Source organism: Berghia stephanieae, chromosome 4, assembly GCF_034508935.2.
Source record: "Berghia stephanieae isolate SIO BIC M18660-M18661 chromosome 4, UCSD_Bste_1.3, whole genome shotgun sequence".
Lineage (NCBI taxonomy): Eukaryota > Metazoa > Mollusca > Gastropoda > Nudibranchia > Aeolidiidae > Berghia > Berghia stephanieae.
This window is the reverse complement of record NC_088363.1, coordinates 17,930,234-17,953,162: the sequence shown is the minus strand read 5'-3', so window position 1 is coordinate 17,953,162 and position 22,929 is coordinate 17,930,234. Positions and strand designations below refer to the sequence as shown.

At 36.4% G+C, this 22,929-nt stretch overlaps 1 protein-coding gene across 6 annotated transcripts in view; it reads left to right on the top strand.

Moving 5' to 3' along the window:
* Positions 1-22,929, top strand: part of LOC144970138 (cGMP-dependent 3',5'-cyclic phosphodiesterase-like) — a 258,901-nt gene that overhangs the window by 75,813 nt on the left and 160,159 nt on the right. For all 6 annotated transcript variants that reach the window (XR_013644912.1, XR_013644911.1, XM_078909406.1 and 3 more), the window contains exons 2-3: positions 3,346-3,762; positions 4,843-5,180. Coding sequence is in view for 4 of the 6 variants with exons in the window: in XM_078909406.1 (XP_078765532.1) it covers positions 5,148-5,180 (33 nt within the window). In the remaining 2 variants the exon portion in view is untranslated. The remainder of the gene's footprint in view (positions 1-3,345; positions 3,763-4,842; positions 5,181-22,929) is intronic.

Genomic DNA, 22,929 nt, shown 5'->3' with positions numbered 1-22,929 from the left:
AGATTCCAGCCTCAATGTCAAAACCCGTATCCAGTATGTTTGAGTCGTCAAATCCCTGTTTTGAAAGGTCCAAGGTTCCAAAGGATGTTCTGGGTTTTCATGAATATATCAGCACAATGATGCTAGCACTGCAGAGATCTTCCCGTGAGTGCAACTGCGCTAATATAGCTTCCTTACAATTAAACTAAACGGATGGGGAGAGGTGGGGGGGGGGGGGTACGTATTGGAGAGCTTATTGATATGAAATGTAATGTGATTATAAATATTGTTTTGCTGATACGTTTTCGCGATACGTGTTGTCAAGAAAGCGCTTTACAGTATAAATAGTTGTATGACGTTGATCAAAAATTACATTTGTTCTTCGCAAATAAAGCTTTCTTTTCTTATCAGACTAGTATTTATTAACGAGTCTGTGTACCACAAGTATACAAAGGCCAACTTCCAATATCATGATATATAATGTGATCCGTTTTACATTGTTTCCCCCCCCCCCCAACGTCAAAAGTAATTGCCCTGTATCAAGACAGATAACAAATAAGAAGGATGTATTGTAATTTATTTTGTCACTGGGATAACCCCCTCTCCTTCCCATCCCACAGTTTTTGACATATTCCAAAGTAGCACTGGCCAATTCTCTGTTTATCGCTTTGTCTCCCAAAATTGAAGGCAATTTACCCGAGGCTTTCATTGATGTCAATTTACATTACGACTCCCACACTGACCAAATAAGATCTTCTCTCCACTTCCATTGGGTATAAACGGATCTCATCTAATCTCATAAGAACGTTCATGGCTCACTTGGAAATTTTCTCGAACGAATCTTTTTTTTCAGAAGATATCCTCAATATTGAAGGCTATGCTATTGTGCGGCAATGTGTTCTAGTGGCATGACACTCGCCTTCAGACTGGAGGCTCCAGGGTTCGAGTTCCGCTCTGAGCGAAGCGTGAACGAGTCCTTGAAAAAGGCTCTTTAATCACATTATTTCATCGTATTTGGGTGTAAAATGAGTACCTGACCACTAACAGTGTTGTCTCTGTCGGAAAAAATTAATATCGCCTAACATGCGTCATATTTTGCCCATGTTAAATGATGCTTGTTTTCTCAGGGCCCATTGTAAAGCGCTTTGAGCACGTTTAGTGAATATTGCACTATTTAATGCTATAGTTTTTGTTTTTTTGTTTTTTCGAACTATGCCTGCGTTTCCAAGTCATAAGATTAGAAAACAGCCCTCCTAGTTGCATCGCTCGAAGGCGTCGTCTAGGCAATCCATGAAGTGTTAACAATAAACCATCAAACAGGCGTCTGATTTCAACAGGAATCAGTCGTGTTGTCCAAGTAAGCAAATTGGGTGTTATTATTTCTTACCCAAGGAAAAAAGTGCCCGAAGCTTGGTTCAAATCCCGGACTTTCAGAATCACATTGCAATGCCTTAACCCTCTCCTTACCACCTACAGCAAAATCGTCATGTTTGTTACGATACATTATGCATTTTTTCTTATTCAGATATATTTTGTACATCCCAAACTTTGAGGAATGATATTTGTTTAATTAATAAGAACATATTGTATTGTAGAGAGTTTTTCTTAGTTCAAAGAATCAATTTTTGTGCTGGGTAAGCCTGCCATTTTGGGAAAATACTGATAATGATCAGTAAGGAGAGAGTTAAACACTTGGCCCAGCATTTGAATAGTGGTTCTTGAAGCTCAAGGTCCAGAGTGCGTTCCGGGTTTTTCTTGAATACATTACCACTAAGACTTAAGCTTTGAACTGAGATCTTCCCATGAATGCAATCTCGCTAATCCAGCTTCTTAACAATTAGAGGAAATTGGCCCTTTGGATTGGCGAGCAGGCGTTGAACTGTAGTAATAGGGAAAACTGTAGTGATAGGGAATGGGAACTGAATAGGGAACACACGTATGATGTCCAAAAAAAAAAACACCCGGTTCCAATCTCAATGGAAGTGTGAAACCACTCTTTCGGGGATACACACCTTGTGTAATTCATCTTATGGTGTCAGAGCAATGGCATCTTATTTTCTAGTCTAAATATATGCTGATTGTCAATCGAACTTATCAATGTCTCAATCGTCTCTATGTTATATTAGGTTTGTGTTGAGAATAGAGCTTTAGAATTACTGCTGACTTGTAAACAAACTTCGCGGCGTTTGTGTGTCTTGAACCGTAGCCATTGTTATGTTATAGCCAGACACTGAAATACAAAAGGACTGGCAGTTTGACGTCATTAATTGGTTTTTGCACCGCCTAGTGAGTTGTCGTTAGTAGAGCTCGTGGAAACAAGTCATTTCATTGGTTGAACTATTGAATACAACTCACGATTTGTTTTCTTTTGTGGCAAAAGACTGGCATTTTGACGTCATTTTATGGTCAGTGTCAGGCCATAACTTTACGAAGGCCACTCTTGAACCCAATACCTCAAGAAGTCAGGAGAGGGACCCAGGATAGACACTACGTTTGAAATCACCTTTTTTAGGAGTTGTGGATGGCGTCAACTGATTAGCGTCCCTGACACGGCCAGGCGGGGTTCGAGCCCCCATAGCTGCGAAATTTTTATTCTCTGTTCTCTTCTGGCACTTTGCTACTCACTTCATTTTCGGACATAGGTGTGTTTATATATATATATATATATATATATATATATATATATATATATATATATATATATATATATATATATGAGTGTTGGTGGGTACTCGTAGGTACGAAAGTGATCGATAATGATGGTTAGAGCTAATATGAAATATAAATAATCACTCACATTGTATGGCCAAGACGTTCGTTTCTGTGGCTTTCGTCCACGTCTTCAGTCGGCATAATGTCCATTATGCCGACGAACGTCTTGGCCATACAATCTGAGTGACAATTTATATTATATAAAGAAGTCGAACTTTGGCTCTTGTAACACCCTCATCGTGGTCTCTTCAAGCAAATTGAATTTTGTATATGGAAATGAAAGACAAACATACACCAATAATCATAAGAAAGTTTATCATAATTAGAAATAAAATTAATAGATAGATGAAAAAGACTTTTTTTTGTAAGATGCACGGAAAAAAATGAAATCATAACTTGCTTTTTATCGACTTTACATAAAATATGATAATATACATTTATATATATAATATATATATATATATATATATATATATATATATATATATATATATATATATATATTATACATATTTATGTGTATGTGTGTGTAATTTGTAATGTTGTAAGTTTGTGTGTAAACATGTGTGATTGTGTACATCATATATAAAATGTTTAACGTTTCCCCTACACAGCTTAATTTATCGTCATTTTCTTCACTTTTCTCTCCTCCAGACCGCCACTTCCAGACAGGCAGACCTCTTTTAAGCTAAAATGGAAGACAAAAATACATAGAAAAAGTTCACATTAAACAAAAAAAGGAGGTGCAATTTCGGAAATATTTCTTTGAGGATCCTTATGATTTTATTTGCTTTTGGCTTTAGATAGCTGGGTAGTATGTCGATTTATATTGAGCAGGCAGCCAGAGGAAACGCGATTTTAACTTCCACCAGTAATCGACTATCGATACTCGCATCAACATCGCAGAGCGCCGGAAGCAGTTTTCAGCCGTTGTCGAGTACCAAGTCCCTATTGGATTCAGTCCACGAAGCTTTCGTAAGCTAGGCAGTATACTACTATTATTAGAATGACCTCGTGATGCAGCTCGCTGTTGATGACTGGTGTTGTGAAGGGGAAAAAATGAAATTATAGGTAAATGTTACTTGGTATTAACGTTATGATATCATAAACAACAGTTAGTAGTGAAATAGAGAGACGGAGATAAACAAAGCTACGTTAACATCATCAACATTATCATCAACAACATCATCAACAACAACAGCAATAATAATAATAATAATAATAATAATAATAATAATAATAATAATAATAATAATAATAATAATAATAACACCAACAGCTAAAACAACAACAACGAAAACAACAATTATCGCTACCAATATCACGACCAACAACAACAACAACAACAACAACAACAACAACAACAACAAAAAACAAAAAAAAAAAACAAAACAAACAAAAACAAGAATAATAACAATCACAATAGAAACAACAGCAACCACCACCACCGCCACCACAACCACAAATCACACCGCTAGGTACCACAACCAACAACAACACCAACAAAAAACAAAAAAGAAACCCCCATAAACAACAACAACAATAACAAAAGGAAAACAACAACAACAATACCATCATCATCGGAACACAACACTACCGCCACCATCATCACTATCATCAATCATCATCATCATCATCATCATCACCATAATTATCATCATCATCATCATCATCATCATCATCATCATCATCATCATCATCATCCATAATCATCATCATCAATCATCATCATCATCATCATCATCATCATCATCATCATCATCATCATCATCATCATCATCATCATCATCATCACCATAATTATCATCATCATCATCATCATCATCATCATCATCATCATCATCATCATCATCATCATCATTATCATCATCATCATCATCATCACCACCACCACCACCACCACCGCCACCATCACTGCCATCGCGATTATCATTTAAAAACAAGAACAAACAATACAAAAACAAACACAGAAAAACCCGCGAAAGCAAGCTCCTCACCAACAATTAAAATCCCCCCTCCCCCTTTCCCCCCAATGGTTAATTAACACGAATACACCACACCGATTAGATAATAATATATTTTATAAAATTTTTCTTCGACAACTCATTATTTTGTTTTTATTCTCGTTTTCCTTCTCACCCAAAAATCAAGCCCTAGTATCATAAGACATATACAATTCTAAATTATTATACATAAGATTTAAAGTGTAAAGAAACAATTCACGAATGATCTTGTTAGCCTAACTACTGAGGAGAATTCACGAAGCACCTCATTCTTCAATACAATTAGAATATTTTAAACAAAAGTATCAATATTTCGGATGTACGAGTAAGACATATCGGATCAACCACGTTTCCTCTTGACCACGTTCCTTGTGTTTGAGCGATAAGGATTAAACATTAACCCTGGCGTGGCAAACGGTGTGTTCCTGCTTCTGTGGGGTTAACACACCCAACATGGATTCTACAGATGCAGGATATTCTATCGCGGTAAGTTTGTTTTTAAATTGTTGTTTTTTTTGTTTGTTTTTTTTTGTTTTGTTGCTTGTTTGTTTGTTTGTTTGTTTGTTTTTGCTTTTTGTTTATTGTTATTTTTTTTATTATTGTTTTCGATTTGCTTTTATCTTTGAAAATCAATGTTAAAAAAATAAATTTAAAAAAAACACCCCCCCCCTCGCCCAAATAAAAAACCAAACAAAACAAACAAAACAAACCAACCTCCCCCCCCCCCCAAAAAAAAAAAAATAAATAAATAAATAAACAAACATAAAAAAACCCCAACAAAACAACAAACAACATGCACCACTGTTATTGATTTTCCATCCGTTTTATTCTCTCTCTCTCTCTCTCTCTCTCTCTCTCTCTCTCTCTCTCTCTCTCTCTCTCTCTCTTCTCTCACCCCCCCCTATCTCCCTCTTTCTCTCTCTGTATATATATATATATATATATATATATATATATATATATATATATCACTCTCCCTCTGTGTATGTATATGTGTATGTGTGATAGATAGATAGATAGATAGATAGATAGATAGATAGATAGATAGATAGATAGATAGATAGATAGAAAGAAAGAGAGATAAAGAGAGAAAGAGAGAAAGAGAGAAAGAGAGAAAGAGAGACTCTTTGTGTGAGTTTGAGTGTTTGTATATGCGTGTTTGTGTCTGCGTGTGTGTGTTTGTTTGTTTTTTTTAATTTGTTATTTTTATTATACAAAATGTTTGTCTGTGTGTTTAAAAGAGGGCTGCAATGAAGTGATAACGATAGTAATTAAATATTTTCTTGGTGGTTGAATAACATGTGTTATCTCCCTTTGGTTATCAGATTAATGCTTTCGGGATAACAATATAAAAATAATAAAAATAAAATTCCCTTTAATCATCCCATTGGGGAAATTCGTCTCTATGGTCTATTCCAAGGGAAGACTGGAATAATCCAGGCGTCAACCGCAGTGCATCGCCTCAAACTGAGCTAGGGCGAGGTGACTTGCTCAAGGCCACACACCGTAGAAGGTATTCGAACTCGGTACCTTTCGGGCAGGAAGCAAAGACGTACCGCTGAACCACGCTGCCCCTGTACATCACATTATAGATAGAATGAAGATGACGTCAATCTGGTCTTTGTTAATGTTTTTTGCCATCCGCGTTTATGAGTAGTTCTCACTAAACTGTATTAATCAGATTATACACTTCAACGTTACACACAGTTTTGTGTGTTGGTCCGTTATACTTCCGGATGGCAATGTTCTGAACTTCTTAGCCAAGCGCATTCTATCTATACAATTAATCGTTTATCGTGATATTTTCAGTTCATTTTCTCCACGTGGATATCTAGTTGTTTCAAATTATAACCTTGCAATAAGCTATCACACGATTACTTATAATTTTAATTGAGCTTTAACAAAAATATTATTAAAAAATTGAGCCTTATATAGCGCAATATCCACTAAATGTGCTCAAAGCGCTTTAAAAGGGGTCCCTGGCCAACAGCAACATTTAACATGTAGGACGGGACATGCCGCCTGTTAGGCGATATTACAATTTTTCGGACAAAGACAACGCTGTTAACGGCCAGGTACTCATTTTACACCTGAGTACGGTGAGAGAATGTGAGTAAAGAGCCTTTTCCAAGGACTCAACTATTCGCCGAGCGCGAGGCTCGAACCCAGGACCTCCCGATCCGAAAGCGAATGTCATACCACTAGACCACATAGCAACAGGGAAATTACTTCATTACAATCTCATCCGTTTGTCTAAAAAGTGGTAGTCCTTCAGAGCCATAAGCTCCATGGAGCCGGAGTTTATCACGGTTTCTTTAGCGCGGAACGGACAATAGCAATTGCTTGCTATCCTTTGTATAGGACGCTAGTCTATCACAAGTAGTCCTTTTACGTCAGATCGAACAGACCCAGCTACCCAATCACTGCTGTGTGGACAGACAGGTGGGTGGGGGAGGGGGGGGGGTCGGAAGAAAGAATTCGACTTCACCCGGGATCGATCTCAGTCCCTTTGGATATGAAGCGAATGCTCTACCAACTGAGCTATCGGGACCCCAGAGTCAGAATGAAGTGGATGCCCAAAATTGGGAAATAAAATTGTACACTACTTACTTGCAGCCACGCAGGAACTCCATCATCGCCCTGTCCGTGGCCATCGTCCTCATGGAGCTCCATATCGTGCTCCACTCTCTCTCTCTCTCTCTCTCTCTCTCTCTCTCATCTCTCCCTCCCTCTCTCTCTCTCTCTCTCTCTCTCATCTCTCCCTCCACTGTTCTCCTAGAAGTTACCCGGGGCCTTCCTCTTCTTCTCTTTCCTTCTAGTGTCCAGTGTAGAGCAGATTTGCTGATGTGACCCAGAAACTATGTAACTATATTTATCTTACTCAATAAAACAAATAAACATAACGCCAGTTTTTCATATCTTTCACTGTACGTACAAGGAACGAAATTGACGTCACGCAGCTCCTTGTTGTTTTTAGACAGCCATTTGGTGGTGAGTTCTCATTAAATCATATCAATCAGACTACAAACTTTCAAGTTTACATATTATTTTATGTGCGGGTGCGTTATATCCGGCTGACAGATGCTATGAGTATTTTACAAAACGCACAGCATCAATAAGTTTAGTTTTCAGTATCAACACCACACAATACAGAGGAAACTGTGAACCGGGAACTTATATCAATAATGATGAGAAATATAGGGTATGGAGAAGTGCCAGATGAAAATAATAAAAATATCAGGGTGCAAGAGAACCAAACTCGGGATCTAATTGTTACGGCACCCTCCGCCTGGCTGAGAGAGAGAGACAGAGAGAGAGATAGATAGAGAGAGAGAGAGATGGGGGGGGGGGGGGCGTGGCTCAGCGGTACGGTCTTTGCTTCGTACCCGAAAGGTACCGAGTTCAATCACCCGCCGCTGTACTGAGCAAGTCATCTCGCCCTTGATCAATTTGCGACGATGCACTGCGGCTAATGCCTGGGTTATTCCAGTCTTCCCTTTGGAATAGACCCTAGAGACAAATTTCCCCTGTGTGATGAATAAAGGGAATTTAAATTTATTAATTTAATTTAATTTTTTATTTTGACAGAGAGAGAGAGAGAGAGAGAGAGAGAGAGAGAGAGAGAGAGAGAGAGAGAGAGGGGGGGGGGGGAAGAGAGATCAGCGAGCGGAAGATGCCGTATTGGATCGCAAATTTGACTCTCTGACACCATGATATAGATATTCACTTCTCCACACCCTATATTTCTCCAACACATATTATTCATTACCTACTACATGTAGTTTATAGAAGTTTCTGGTCACATTCTATAAACACACCCCCTTTCTGGGTTAGGTAAATAGTGATATCTAATCGATTCATAACGCAATCCACATCCATACTCAAACAACACACACACGCACACACACACACACACAGAAAGAGAGAGAGAGAGAGAGAGAGAGAGAGAGAGAGATAGAGAGAGAGGGAGAGAGAGAGAAATATATATATATATATATATATATATATATATATATATATATATATATATATATATAGAGAGAGAGAGAGAGAGAGAGGGGGAGACTCAAGCATGCATACAATAATATAAAAGGATAATAGAAAACACAATTTAATACAAAGTAAATAATGATTGAATTCAAGACCCCCCCCTCTCTCTCTCTCTCTCTCTCTCTATCTCTCTCTCTCTCTCTCACGCCCACACGAAAACATTCAAAAACACAAAACACACACACACACACACACATAAACACACAGATAACGTTGCACAATGATTGTAATGATTACATCTAATGATTATATTTGTTCTCTATCTATCTATCTATTTATCTATCTATCTATCTATCTATCTCTACATCTATTTATATATCTATCTATCTATCTATCTATCTATCTATCTATCTATCTATCTATCTATCAATAAATCAATCTATCGATTTAGTATTTATATATCTATCTCTTGACCTATCTATCTATCTACCTATCTCTTTTCTCTTTGTCTGTTAATCTTTCCATCTCTCTCTCTCTCTCTCTCTCTCTCTCTCTCTCTCTGTGTGTGAGTATGTGTGTCTGTCTATCTTTCTCTCACTCTATCTTTGATATATTTCAAATAGTATTTAACTTCAATACACACACATTTCGTGAATGGGCAGGTAAGCAAATAAATACGTCTTAAATAAAACGTTACGAAATTTTTTTGAATAAATAGGGGCTCAATATAATCAATGGGTTTTCGAAGAACCCGTTTTCTGGCCCAAATTGTGATTACTTGTTTTTAGAGAGACGTCAGTACAAGGGGTTTGCCATACTTATCTGTCTCGTGGGCGTGCTTTTATGTCTTCTAGTTCTGGTTTTACCTCTTAATGGAACATTTTCTTTTCTATCTTTTATTACTCAATCAATAAGGAAGTTTAATCGCAGCAATAATTTCATTCGTTGACAAAATGTACTGTCGCCATTAATTTCATTTTTATTATATCTTATATATAAAGTTAAGTACAAAACAAACATAACAGCTTCAAAAAGAACAAAATACCAACAACAAAAAAATAAATAAAATTAAATTAAAAAACAAACAAACAAAAACCAATACTAAAGGAAAGAAAAACAAAAAGAGAAAAATATGACCCATAAAATCATAATGTTTTGGGCCCAAAACTCTTTTTCATTAAAAAAAAAAAAAGCAGTTATCACCTAAATACATCGTTTAAAACTCAGACAGACGACAGGAAAGATTTATCATTGCTGTCAATAATGCCAATGTCAATTAAAGATGACACGAACTTTGGAAATCATTTTAAATGAGTGTGGCTGGATGGTTCAGTGGCTACAGCAACTTCTCGCTGATCTCTCGATATTTGAAGGACGAATTTCCTGTCCAAAATGCTTTAAAATGTTTTTAAAAAATAAAAGAGTATGGCAGAGTTATGGCCAGGTACTTTCCATCAGATCTTTCCACTGGCTTCCCAATCATATCTGGGCATACACAGTACCCGAATCTATTTGAATTCGGAATCGATCCATTTACTTGTGAGTCAAATACTCAAGTTGAACTATCTGGTGCCCATATCGCTTGCTCCATTTATTGTAACCTTCTAGATCAAACCGGTATAAAAGTCTCGGTGAACAAAATGCCAAAGAGTACTTTTAACACCAAAACTACCCAAAAATTGTGATAATTTTTATTTTGCCACTTTCAGAGACACAATAAATTTCTCTCAATAAGAGATATTAACCTAAGTTTCTTATACTTCACTAGAAGTCTAATTTTGACCATGGCATGATACCGTTTTGAGCCGGGGCGGGGGGGGGGGGGGGCACAATTGATAGCTTAATCGATACATAAATAATCCTCCTTGTTAGGCTGTAAACTGAGCGCATTCAATTTCCTCTTCTGTTCGTGAATAATTAGTGTGTCTGTAATTTACTCACAACAAACACATGAAACATACTAGCAAACAAAACTACGTGTAACCTAAAACGTTTATATTTCTATTCAAAGTTTTATTTAGTGAGAACTGATCATCCAAAGGTGTTCTAAAAACAATAACAAAGAAATTCCGTGTGCTGTTTCACTTTGTTGGTAGGTAATTGGATTCAGTAGTCTGATGTCACGCCGCCTGGCAACGGCGGTCATCTTGGTTCTTAACAAAGAAAATCATTACTTTTTATTCTTCAAGCTGGCTAGAACTTTTCATATGTCTTGTGATCAGAATGTGTAAAAGTCAAAACATGACAAATTTATGGATTTTTTCTCCTCTGGATACGCTTTTATGCTCGCCGGAGAAATATTTCATACGCGTCCGCCATTGTTCCGATAGTTTAGAGCCAGTGTTGCTAAGTTACCATGCGTCATTATGAAGGAAGTGACGTTACGACTATTGAATCCTATTGAAAGGAATTTTATTTCTGAGATAAAACGTTCGCCCTGTATGGTTCGGCAACTAAAGCGAATGAGCTGCATTCACATTTCTATGTTAAAACATAAGACAAAAGACTGAGAGAAAAGGTCAATACTCTTCAACAGTCGTAACGTCACTTCCTTCCTAATGACGCATGGTAACTTAGTAACACTGGCTCTAAACTATCGGAACAATGGCGGACGCCCGTATGAAATATTTCTCCGGCGAGCATAAAAGCGTATCCAGAGGGGGAAAAAAGACATAAATTTGATCATGTTTTGACTTTTACACATTCTGATCACGTCACAAGGCATATGAAAAGTTCTAGCCAGCATGAAGAATAAAAAGTAATGATTTTCTTTGTTTGGAACCAAGATGGCCGCCGTTGCCGGGCGGCGTGACATCAGACTACTGAATCCAATTGGAGGGCAAGACGGACCGGAGAGGATATTGAATGCACTCAGTTTACAGCCTTACGGAACACAATAATTTTATCATTATTAATGTTTTTTGTCAGCAAGAAACTTAGTCCCTATTGGTCACTCTGTCAGCGCTGCATTGCTGCTGACGCCTGGGTCATCTATGTCTTTTTTCGAAATAGACCCCAAAGACAAATTGTCACAAATCTCTTCCGAGAATGAATAACGGGAATTTTTTTTTTTTTCATAATGTTTTTTTTTCCTGTCTCTCGATCATTTATCAAAGAAAAGTAGTGGATACCAGCCCTTAGGAAGCACGCCTGGTCGGTCCGAGATAAGTGTATGTAATGAGAGGCTATTACTGTGACGACGCTGGGATCAGCGGTGATGGCTCCATTATATCCTTTGTAAGCCCAGTGTCTAGTACAAAAGACTGTGCTTACAACAAATTATAATTGACCGGCTTTGTCACATGTTTCCAACGCATCCCATGGGTATAAGTGGGTAGAAAATCCCGATTTTTGTTTCTAGTTTTAAATTTTTAACGCGCTCTTACAGGTCAAGAATATTCTACTGCTAGTACTATAATCTACGCTGTATGATTGGCAGAGAACGATTCTACTTTTTTTTTCTGTTTGTGTTTGTATGTGTATGTGTGTAAATCACCCCCCCCCCCTGTTTTTTTCTTTTGTTTGGGGGGGGGGGGGGGGGGGGGGGGAAGAGAGAGAGAGAGAGAGGGGGGGGGGGGGGGGTAGGGGATTGGGGATTTCTTCAATTTCAATCCCGAATTTTGGAGTTTAATTAAGTGTGGTCTTTTCGGATCACCAAACTTGAAAGAACTAAAAATGTTCTCCATAAATAGCAATGCGTATTGATATCAAGAATATGCAATAATATCTTGTGACGTCAGATTATCAAACGTAAAAACTATACTCAGATTTTTTTTTCAAAAAGATGTATCATTTAACTGTATTTTTGAAATTGTCTTTTTTTTTTTTTTTTACAGAGATAACGAAATCAGAATCGATTGAGGGGTAGCTAGAATAAAAAGTTCTTACACTCTTGCGTTTTTGAATCCGAACTTTATTCCCACAACGCACTTGAAAGCTCGTTCATCGATTGGGAACACGTCTGGAATTTTTTTTTTAAATAGCAAGAGCGTAAGAATCTTATAATATTGTTATAGACAGTATGCGCTTGGCTAAGAAGCTCACAACACTGCCATCCGGAAGTATAACGGACCAACACACAAAACTATGTGTAACCATGAGATTTTATAGTCTGGTTAACACAGTTCAGTGAGAATTACTCATAAACGCGGATGGCAAAAAGCAATAACAAAGACCTGAGTGACGTCAACTTCATACTATCTATAAATCTATAGTCTCTTAATAATTGTAATGGAAATACTCTCAAACCAAAAAAGAATATTCTCAGAATATCTTCCAACGCAGTCCCACGGGTATAAGTGGGTATACATCCCGATGTGTTAAAACATGCCCATAGTTACTCTCGGTCATAGATAGGATCTGCAAATATTGTGTTCAAGGAGTAAATATTAATTATTAGTTCAAGGAGTAGATTTACATCCATCGCGTACCAGCGGACGTTTGATATTACTAGACAGTCATTGGATGTTTATAAATGATATCGGGTTGATCAGGGTTGCCAGATAATATTTTAAAAATACTCCAAACAATTACGAAAAAAATCCTGATCTCAAAAAATGAATCCAAATATCCGAGAATATGTCTTTAAAAAAACCCCATTGAGGGCAATATCCACTAAACGTGGTCAAAGCTGGCCAACAGCAACACGTAAAATGTAGGACGTGACGTGACTCCTGTTAGGCGATATTACAATTTTCTAGGACAAAGACAACGCTGTTAACGACCAGGTACCCATTTTACACCTGAGTACGGTGAGAGAATGTGAGTAATCGTAAAAAATATTGTTATCCAAAATGTGTTATTGCTATTGCATGAAATGAAATGTAATTTTGAAAATGTCTTACTGGCAAAATAATAAAAAAATAATTCAAAAATCCAAACTTAAAATGACAATCCAATCACGTCAAAAATAATCTAAAAATAGTTGGTTTTGATTAAAATAATCCAACCTGGCAACCCTAGTTTTGATATGAAATTTTGAATTGAGTGGGTGTATAAAATGAATTACGCAGTCACAAACAAGTATAAATGGAATCAAATGACAGAGATATAATCTAAAAATATGATCATAATCCTGAAAGTGAGTAAATGGAATAAAAATAATTTAATTTTCTTGACTGTAAAAATGTGGTGAACAAAAATTTATTGAACATGCAGATTCAAGAAAGAATGAAATATCCCTCTTCAGTTAGCAAAAATAAATAAATATAAATAAATGAACGGATAAATAAAATAAATAAATAAATGAATAAATAAATGAATAAATAAATGAACGAATAAATTAAAAAATGTTCGATTTTTCCATGTCTTTATATAATATATAGACTTTCCACGTGGTCTTAAAGTCGTTTAACATAGAATATTCCCTTTCTTCATATCTGTCACTCAGTACAAAATTTCCAACTGCTGTAGATTTGACTTGTTACCACTGACATTGCTCTGAGGTTTCTCCATTTCCCTCAGAATTGCTTTTGGCAGCCCTTGTATCGACGTGAGGACAAACCATAATCACCATCAACACTAAAGCCTTTAGGCTATTGCTTGTGATCGTCAGGTATTGACTCTTATCCCTGCCTCAACGATGACTCCAATGTTCACTCAGTACATATCCATCTCGGTAATCCACAACCAGAGGATTCGGTGAATGGGAGTCGATTCGAATCGGTTAAATGGGAAAATGTTTTTGATTATTCGATCTAATGAGGAATTAATACGTACATTCTTATTCTTTGTCTGGTGATGCGGCTTAGTGGTTTATGGAATGGCAATCTGTTTATGAAATGTAAGTCGAAGATTTGAGTCTAGCTGCAGAATATACAACGTTGAGTCCTCAAAGATATTTTCTCACGCTCATGTGCACGATGAGGAGCTGGATGGTATCAGCGTTGTCTCTGAAGGAAAAAAAGATACATTTACACATTACTGGAGACATGCCTCATCCTAGACGCTTCACGTTGTTTCATCATTTGGCATGTTAACATTGACATCGCATTAAGCTTTCTCCATTTCTGTCAGAATTGTTGTTGGCAGCCCGCGTATCGACGTGAGGACAGACCATAATCACCATCAACACTAAGCCTTAGGCTATTGCTTGTAGTTACTCTAATCCCTGCCTCAAAGATGACTCCAATGTTCACTCAGTAGCCTACCTATCCAATTCGGCGAGCTTTGTCATCTATTATGGGTAATCCATAACGAGAGGATTCGGTGAATGGGAGTCGATTGGAACCGCTTAAATGGGAAAATGTTTTGAATATTCAATCCACTGAGGAAATACAATAATTATAAGAGCTTCTGGCATTATCATTTTTTTCTCCTTAGACAAGATTATTTACCCCCAAATTTCTTCATTTTGGGCAACAGGGTGATTCTTGTTGACATCAAACGTTTGGTTAGTGGATTATCGGTATTCTCGCATGGAATGCCTTGGTGACGGCATCTCACAATGCTGTGCGGAAGAGCGTGATCCTGACATCTACCGTTTTGAGACGATTGGTCACAAATAATCCTCTCATGGAATTGATTTCGAACCAGATCCCCATACATACAACATATCTATTAACCAGTTAAATGTCGTACTCTGGAAAGACACGTATTAAAAAAAAATTTGGCCTGAAAACTCATCCCTCAAATATCGATCGATTATAATGACCCTGATCCTGGCAAAAGACCCCCCCCCCCCCCCACCCACCCTTTCAGAAAAAAAAAAAAAAACGAAAACAGGTTCGAGAGTTTTTGCCAAGGAGAAGGGCATTTAAATTGATCAAGTTATAATAATATGGCATGGCTAAAGTATCTTTTCCAGATTACAGCAAGTTAACTGGTTAAACGTTAAAGAGCTTCTTCTTTATAAGTCACAAAGCCACGGATCGATATCCAGCATCGTCGCCACGATTCTCTTACCTGCTTTCATCACAGGAACGGCAGTGCTAATGGCACATTTTAATGCACGATATACTGCCAACCGTTAAGTAACGTAATCCAATGTTGCAGACATCACTTCCACAAGGTTTAAGACGACCGAAACGAAGTTTGTTGCGTTTTGGTAAGATACTCGCCAGACCAATCGTGCCGACATTCAAATTTATGAGTAAACCTTTAACTGTTATCGTATATGAGATAATAAATAAATAAATAAATAAATAAAGAGAGAGAGAGAGAGAGAGAGAGAGAGAGAGAGAGAGAGAGAGAGAGAGAGAGAGAGAGAGATGGTTAAGATTGGTTAAGACATTGCATTATGATCCGGAATGTCCCGAGATCGAACCCCGCTTCTGGTGAAAACTAGTCAGCCAATTGGCGATCTAAAAAAAATATCAAAGAGTCGAGTGGCGTCAACCTCGTTCGTTCTACAGATAGAACGAAATTGACGTCACTCACAGGTCTTTGTTATGGTTTTTTTGCCATCCGCGTTTATGAGTAATTCTCACTAAACTGTATTAACCAGACTATAAACGTTCAAAGTTACACATAGTTTTGTGTGTTTGTACGTTATACTTCCGGATGGCAATGTTGTGAGGTTCTTAACCAAGCGCATACTATGGTGATTTATTTCTCGCTGCATTACTCTAATTACCTAAAATAAATATAAAAAGGTAAAAAAAAAAAAAGATAATTAAAATGAATAAAATTCCCTTGATTCATCTTCAGGGAACATAGGGGGAAGCGTGACTAATCGGTACGGCCTTTGCTTCGTGACCGAAAGGTACCGAGTTCGAATACCCGCTGCGCTGTGTGGCCTTGAGCCAATCACATCGCCCTAGCTCAGTTTGTGGCGCTGCACTGCGGTTATTCCAGTCTTCCCTTGACCCTTCAGACAAATTTCCCCTATAGAATGAATAAAGGGAATTTTATCTCATTTTCATTTATTTTATTTTTTTTCCCTTTTGGGTCAATCGCGAGAAAAAATCGTAAAAACAAAGGCGTCAGCCGCAGTGTTGTGCCGCATAATGCACGAGCGAAAAGGGCTTAGTTTCTTGCTCAAAAAAACAAACAAAAAACAAACGAGAATTACGGGGCTTGAACTCAGGATGGAAGTGTAATGATTTATCCACTCCGCCATCTCGCCCAACCTTTGTGGAGTCATTATTATAATGGACGGGGTGGGGGGGGGGGGGGGGGGGGGAGATAGAACACAACGATGAAATAGAAGTCAACAATTTACATTCAATTACTTATTAATATATTTGTATTGACGTGCAATTATTTGTATATATCCGATAGAGCTGGTATAGTTACGTGGGTGTTATTTAATTGTTAAAAACTAAATTATGTATTTATTTATTTATTTATTTATTCAAATATTCATTTATTTATTTCTATATTTATTTATTTATATATTTATTTATTTATTTATTTATTTATTTATTTATTTGTTCATTCATTCTTTTATTTATTTACTTATTCCAGATAATAAATTAAGACTAATAGTAATCGATTTTTGTGGCTTTCATTGACGAAGGACCCTTCCCAGCATCTAGTAATGAAAATGTCATTACAAAAAAGGGATAATAGATAAGAAATACAGCTTGGTTTGACGATGAGGGATTTAAACCGATTACAGTAATACATTTCGGAACATTTTTAATTTAATCCCATTATTGTAGAAAGTTACCTCAGGCACCCACAGAGCACCATTGGTATTAGGAGCACATTAAATGATGTGAGCAGTGAGTTTTCATTTTAAACATTATTCTAAAACCCTGTTAAGTGGTATTTCTATATTAAAGTGGTCCATATGACTATTGCTATTGAAAATATGTTGACGAAGACAATGACAACGACGAAGATGATTGATGATGATTGATGATGATGATGATGATGATGCTGATGATGATGATGATGATGATGATGATGATAATACTAATGAAGATGAAGATGATGATGATGATGATGATGATGATGATGATGATGATGATAATCATCATTATCATCATCATCATCATCATCATCATCGTGAGGTGAGGTGGGGGGGGGGGACTGTAATAATATATCCGAAGGACAGGCCACCAAGTTGCCTCAACCGCTGATCTAAACTGCACAATGACAACTGAGAAGCAAATCTTATTACGGTACCTCATGGTTTTCCAGACCCACTAAAATAAAATCTTCAAAAATTGATAAATAAGAAAAATGACCCCCCGCCCCCTAAAAAAATCATGCCAAAAATAATATTAATAATAATAAAATAACAGAGGAAATAAAGCAAAACAAAATATTTTTTAAAAAAGCAAACAGACCGAAAACAAAAAAAAGTAGCGAACAATTATAGGAACTCACGAAAATAATTTTTGAGAACACCGACCCCCCTTCCCGAACCCTAATTTTTCTCCCTCATAAATTTTTGTCGCGTGATTTAGCTAATTAGAAATATTATTCAAGAAACTGTACCGTACCTTTGCGTCATTAATCCACTTCCTTATCTGTAAACAAAGCCATTCTCCAATATTTCGTGAGACAGGATAAGATCAGCAGATGGACTTGATTAATCCAATGGAAAATATTATTTTGTTTTGGTATTGCTTTGAAATATTTCGTAAGCATGTGCAACAATTAGTTTAAAATCCTCGACTAATAAGCTTAAAAGACACGATCTTATGATATGATGATATCTGATATGATTATGTTGTGTATCTAGATTTTAATCAATTACAAACAATGAGAGCCGAAAATAAAATACAGACCAAGTTATGATTCGCACAAAAACTTGCGCCACCACTACACTGTGACGTGCAACGCGAATCATTATTCTACGTACTAGAATAACCTGTGTTCTGAGATAAAATCTGAGTCCTCTAATATTTTAATGGTGACGGAAAATGCTCCGCATTCCTTGGACAGCAGAGGAAACTAACCAAAATGTGAAAGTGTCCCTGGACACTAGCGAGCCATATCTCATCAAGATGATACAGAAACTAAAACTTGCTCTCTGTTTTTTTTTTGGACATATTAAGAGACATGACACCCTTGGAATTATTTTTTCTAGAGGGTATGTGGAGGGGTAAAAGAGGGGGAGGGAGACCAAGAAGAAGATGGTCACAAGACATCAGCGAATGGATGAATAAGCCAGTGACTGAATGTGGAAGGATAGCGCAGGACAGAAGCTTGTTTCGGTTGGCAGTTGTGGAGGCCCAGTCCAGGGGGGATAATCCATGATAATGATGATGATTCATAAATTCCTTTTTATATTTTAATCATACACCAGTGCCTGCTTCTTAACTTGTCATTTTGGGAGTTCAAAATAAAAATGGAGCTAGCTTCACTAATGTCCTCGTCCTTTCTTGTCCATTGTTTGTTTGTTAAGATACTTAAAATCGTTCACAGTAGAATCGCTCACTCTTGTAAATAATATACGTATAAAATTGTCCCATCTATCGGGCAGCCTCGTGGTGTAATGACAGCAAGACTGACTGGTAAATAGGAGGTCTGAGTTTCGACTCCAAGTCAAGGAAGGCTGCTATTTTGGAATTATGTTTTTTTTCTACTAGTTTTCTTCATGCTTTGTCTGACATTGTGTCGCACATATATTTTCATTTTTTTGGTATCTTATATCAGTGCCTGCTCTATATTTGTCAATATGAAATATCAGCCCACTCTTTTCAACTATGATGCCCAAGCCAGCATGAAATTTTCATCATTGTTAAATAGAAATCTACCATAGCATTATTCATTATACACTTTATTCATCTTCAATTAAATCAGTAAAAAAAATTTAGTAAGAATCGAAGTGTACTCATTTGCATGAATGTTAACCCAAATTATTGTTGTGGACAAATTGCTGTGATGGAAATCTAAAACCAAAGCAAAATATTGTCAATCAAAACATATTAAATCAAGCTCGTAATTGAGTTATCAGACTTGAAAATATATGCACGTAAGAAACAATTTGTAGACCCTACTCATTTAGGGTGGCCACTTATGGTCTGCTGAATTGCAAAAGTTTTTTGGGGAGGAAAAACATTGTCGGTTGATAATTCGAGAAACAGATACAGTAACAAACTAGAATATTCTATTGACATATTGGCAAGGAATAAGAATAATAATCTAAGAGAAGATGAGTGTGAATATGACATCAAGTGACCTCAGATTATTCGAAAATAATTTTTAAAACATAGGATTACGTCATCAGACGCAGGATTTTAAAAAAAAATGATAGCAATTAAAAGTGCTTGCATAGACATCTTGAGACCGCCTTCGTCGAACCGGAACCGGAAATGCGTGAGAAATGAAGGCAGTTACTTTGAGTAGCGAACAAATGTGACTCAATGCGTCAATTTAGTATTATATCTGGATGGAGTAGGTGGCAAAAAACTGGTGTTTATGTGTTTATGCAGATTCTGCCCTGACGGTGCAGTGTATGAAAATACTGCAGAAATAGTATCGTATGCAAAGTAAGATGAGAGAATACTGTAACAATTCAAAGTACTTAAATAGTCAAACACTCTAAAGATTCATGCACATCAAAATCTCACATATCTATTCCTATTTTGTTTAACAAATATCAGCTCTACAAACCAATTGTCTTCTCTAAAAATATCGACATATTTGCACTTACTTTGCACACACTGAGACACATTTTAAACGGAATCTGCACGAATTCTTTAAAATATGTATTTTCAATATATTAACAACCTTGATCTTTCTTGTTCTTTCAAAAATTGAAGTGATTTTCGCCATTAATGTATAAAATTATGTGCCGCTTCTTGAACACACATTACAGATTCTACTTCGTGCACAACGCTAGATCTCAAAAGCATTATTCGTTTCTTCTATTTCCGCTCCTTTAGCCAAATCAATACCCGTTCTCCCCAGAAACAAAATCTAAAATAGAGATGAAAAAGTGAGTTAAAAAGAAATAAAGAAATGCCACAGTGTCCGGGCTTGGGCAATTATATATCCCCACGAACACAAAATCACCAAGGCTCTTCTATCGTTCCTTGGTGATTGGTGTCGTCCCAACAACCGGATGTACGTCATGACCATGAGTGGCTGGAACTGCTGGAACTGTCAGTGAAATTCAATTTACATCACGGCCATTTTGCTGGGCCTCTATGTTTTATCGAAATTGACATAGCAAGACAACAACGGCCAAAGGCCAACCGTTTCTCAGATATACCATTCATAACATACGTGGTGTTTTCTTCTTCGGCGTCCATTTCTTTATTTTAATAGGGATTCTTACTTTTATTGTACTTAATCTCTACAATTATAATTTTAAAACATCTTTCGATCAGAACAATAAATACAGGCCATGAATTTTACATTTTTAAGAGAAGAGATTAACGACACCACTGAGAAAGGGGGAGAATTCAGAATTGTTAATATTACTCTATGATAAAAGCGGATAGGGCGCTTCTGAAATAAGGCTCTAAATAAAGACCCCATTCCCAGGAAAAGTCGGTAGGGTGCAGAATTTTGAATTATTTGCATATCTGAGGAGTTAGCAGAAACAGCACAATTGGAGATCAACGATTTAGGCAAAACTAGACGTCTAGATCCCGATTCGAAAATAAGATTATTATGGAATTAAAAAACACATTCGTAATCTTTCTTCTCAGTAAAAAAAAATCACAGACAAAAATGCAACAAAACAAAACAAAACAAACAAACAACCCCCCCCCCCCCCAAAAAAAAAAAACAAAACAAAACAACAAAAAACAAAAAAAAACAGCCCGAAACAAACAAACAAACAAACAAACCAAACAACAACAACAATGACGACAAAAAGGGGTTTGAAAAGTATTCATAAAAATTCTAATTGAGGGAATAGTAGTAAGATCAGGTGATTATCAGCTTATCAGTCTTGTCGTGATCGATGGAAAGATGGCTAGACATTTATATCTAGATATTATAGCTTTTAAGGAGTGAGATCCGTTGAATATAATAAAAGAATTCGTTTTCATGATATCTATATCTTGTTGGCACGGCCAGTCTCTGTGAAATATACCGGTTTCGTGCTTGGACCCCCCACTGTTGTTTTTAACTGTTAAAAACATCTATCAATCTAACAGCTCAAAAAATTCTTCTCGAACTGGTATTTTAATTTCCACAATACAGTAGTAGTATAATGATTAAAATATATGAGAGCCTGTTCGTAATAATAGCCTTTATTTCTCCCCAAAAATTGCAGGTTCTCCACTAGTTCATTTAATAAAGGAAACATTGAGATGATTGAACGCTATAAAAACTCCATAATAGAACAGAAACAGTAGATTCTGAAACAACCTATACCCTTAAAAAAGTATTGTCCTTCAAATCCACGATTTCCGGGCAGCCACGATTCTCGTAATTATAATATTATAACAACGAGAATTCTCAAGCGTTTATAATGATCGTGAGAAATGCCTGACAAAGTAGCCTTCTCACCCCCCCCCCCCAAAAAAAAACAAAAAAAAACAAAAAGAATAATGGCTCTGAATGTACACATCTCATTGTCAAAAAAAAAACAAACAAATAAATAAAAAAAGGGGGGAAATGCATGATGTCATATGCATTGAGTTCCAGATGTCATTATAGCATTAAACATATTATTAGATTTATAATTAATCTATAATTATTTTGCCATCGATATATATCTATCTAACTATAACTGTGCTCTGGGATAAAACAAACAAAAAAAACCCAACAAAAAACGCGTATTCAAATTGTTGGCCAGAAAACTCATCGATTAAAATGACCCTCATCTTAAAAAAACAAAAACAAAAACAACTCTCAACCCTGGTTTTTGTCAATATGAGTATGAGGGTCATTTTAATCAATCGATATATTTAAAGGATGAGTTTTCTGGCCAAATTTTAAATTTCGTGTTTTTCCAGAGTTCGACATAACAGGCATTCTGTTCCATCCCCCATGTGGCTTTCTCCACCAATCATATAATAATTGACTACCCAAAGGAAATTCATCTGGTTACAAGTAATCCTATTATATCAATTAAAAAAAATTTGTAATTATCCAGAATTAGGAAAAAATTATTTAAAAAAAAAAAAAAAGACAAAGAAAAACACTCGTCCACTCAGCAGCTTATGTCGTAATTAGTATGATAATTCACTTTCATTACGACATGTGTCTGGTGGTAACGATAGCTCGGTTGGAAGAATCACAGGTATAGATAGAATGAAGTTGACGTCACTCCTATTATATCAATTTAAAAAAAAATAAAAATTTGTAATTATCCAGAATAAGTAAATTTTTATTTTATTTTTTAAGATAAAGAAAAAAAGCCATCCGCGTTTATAAGTAATTCTCACCA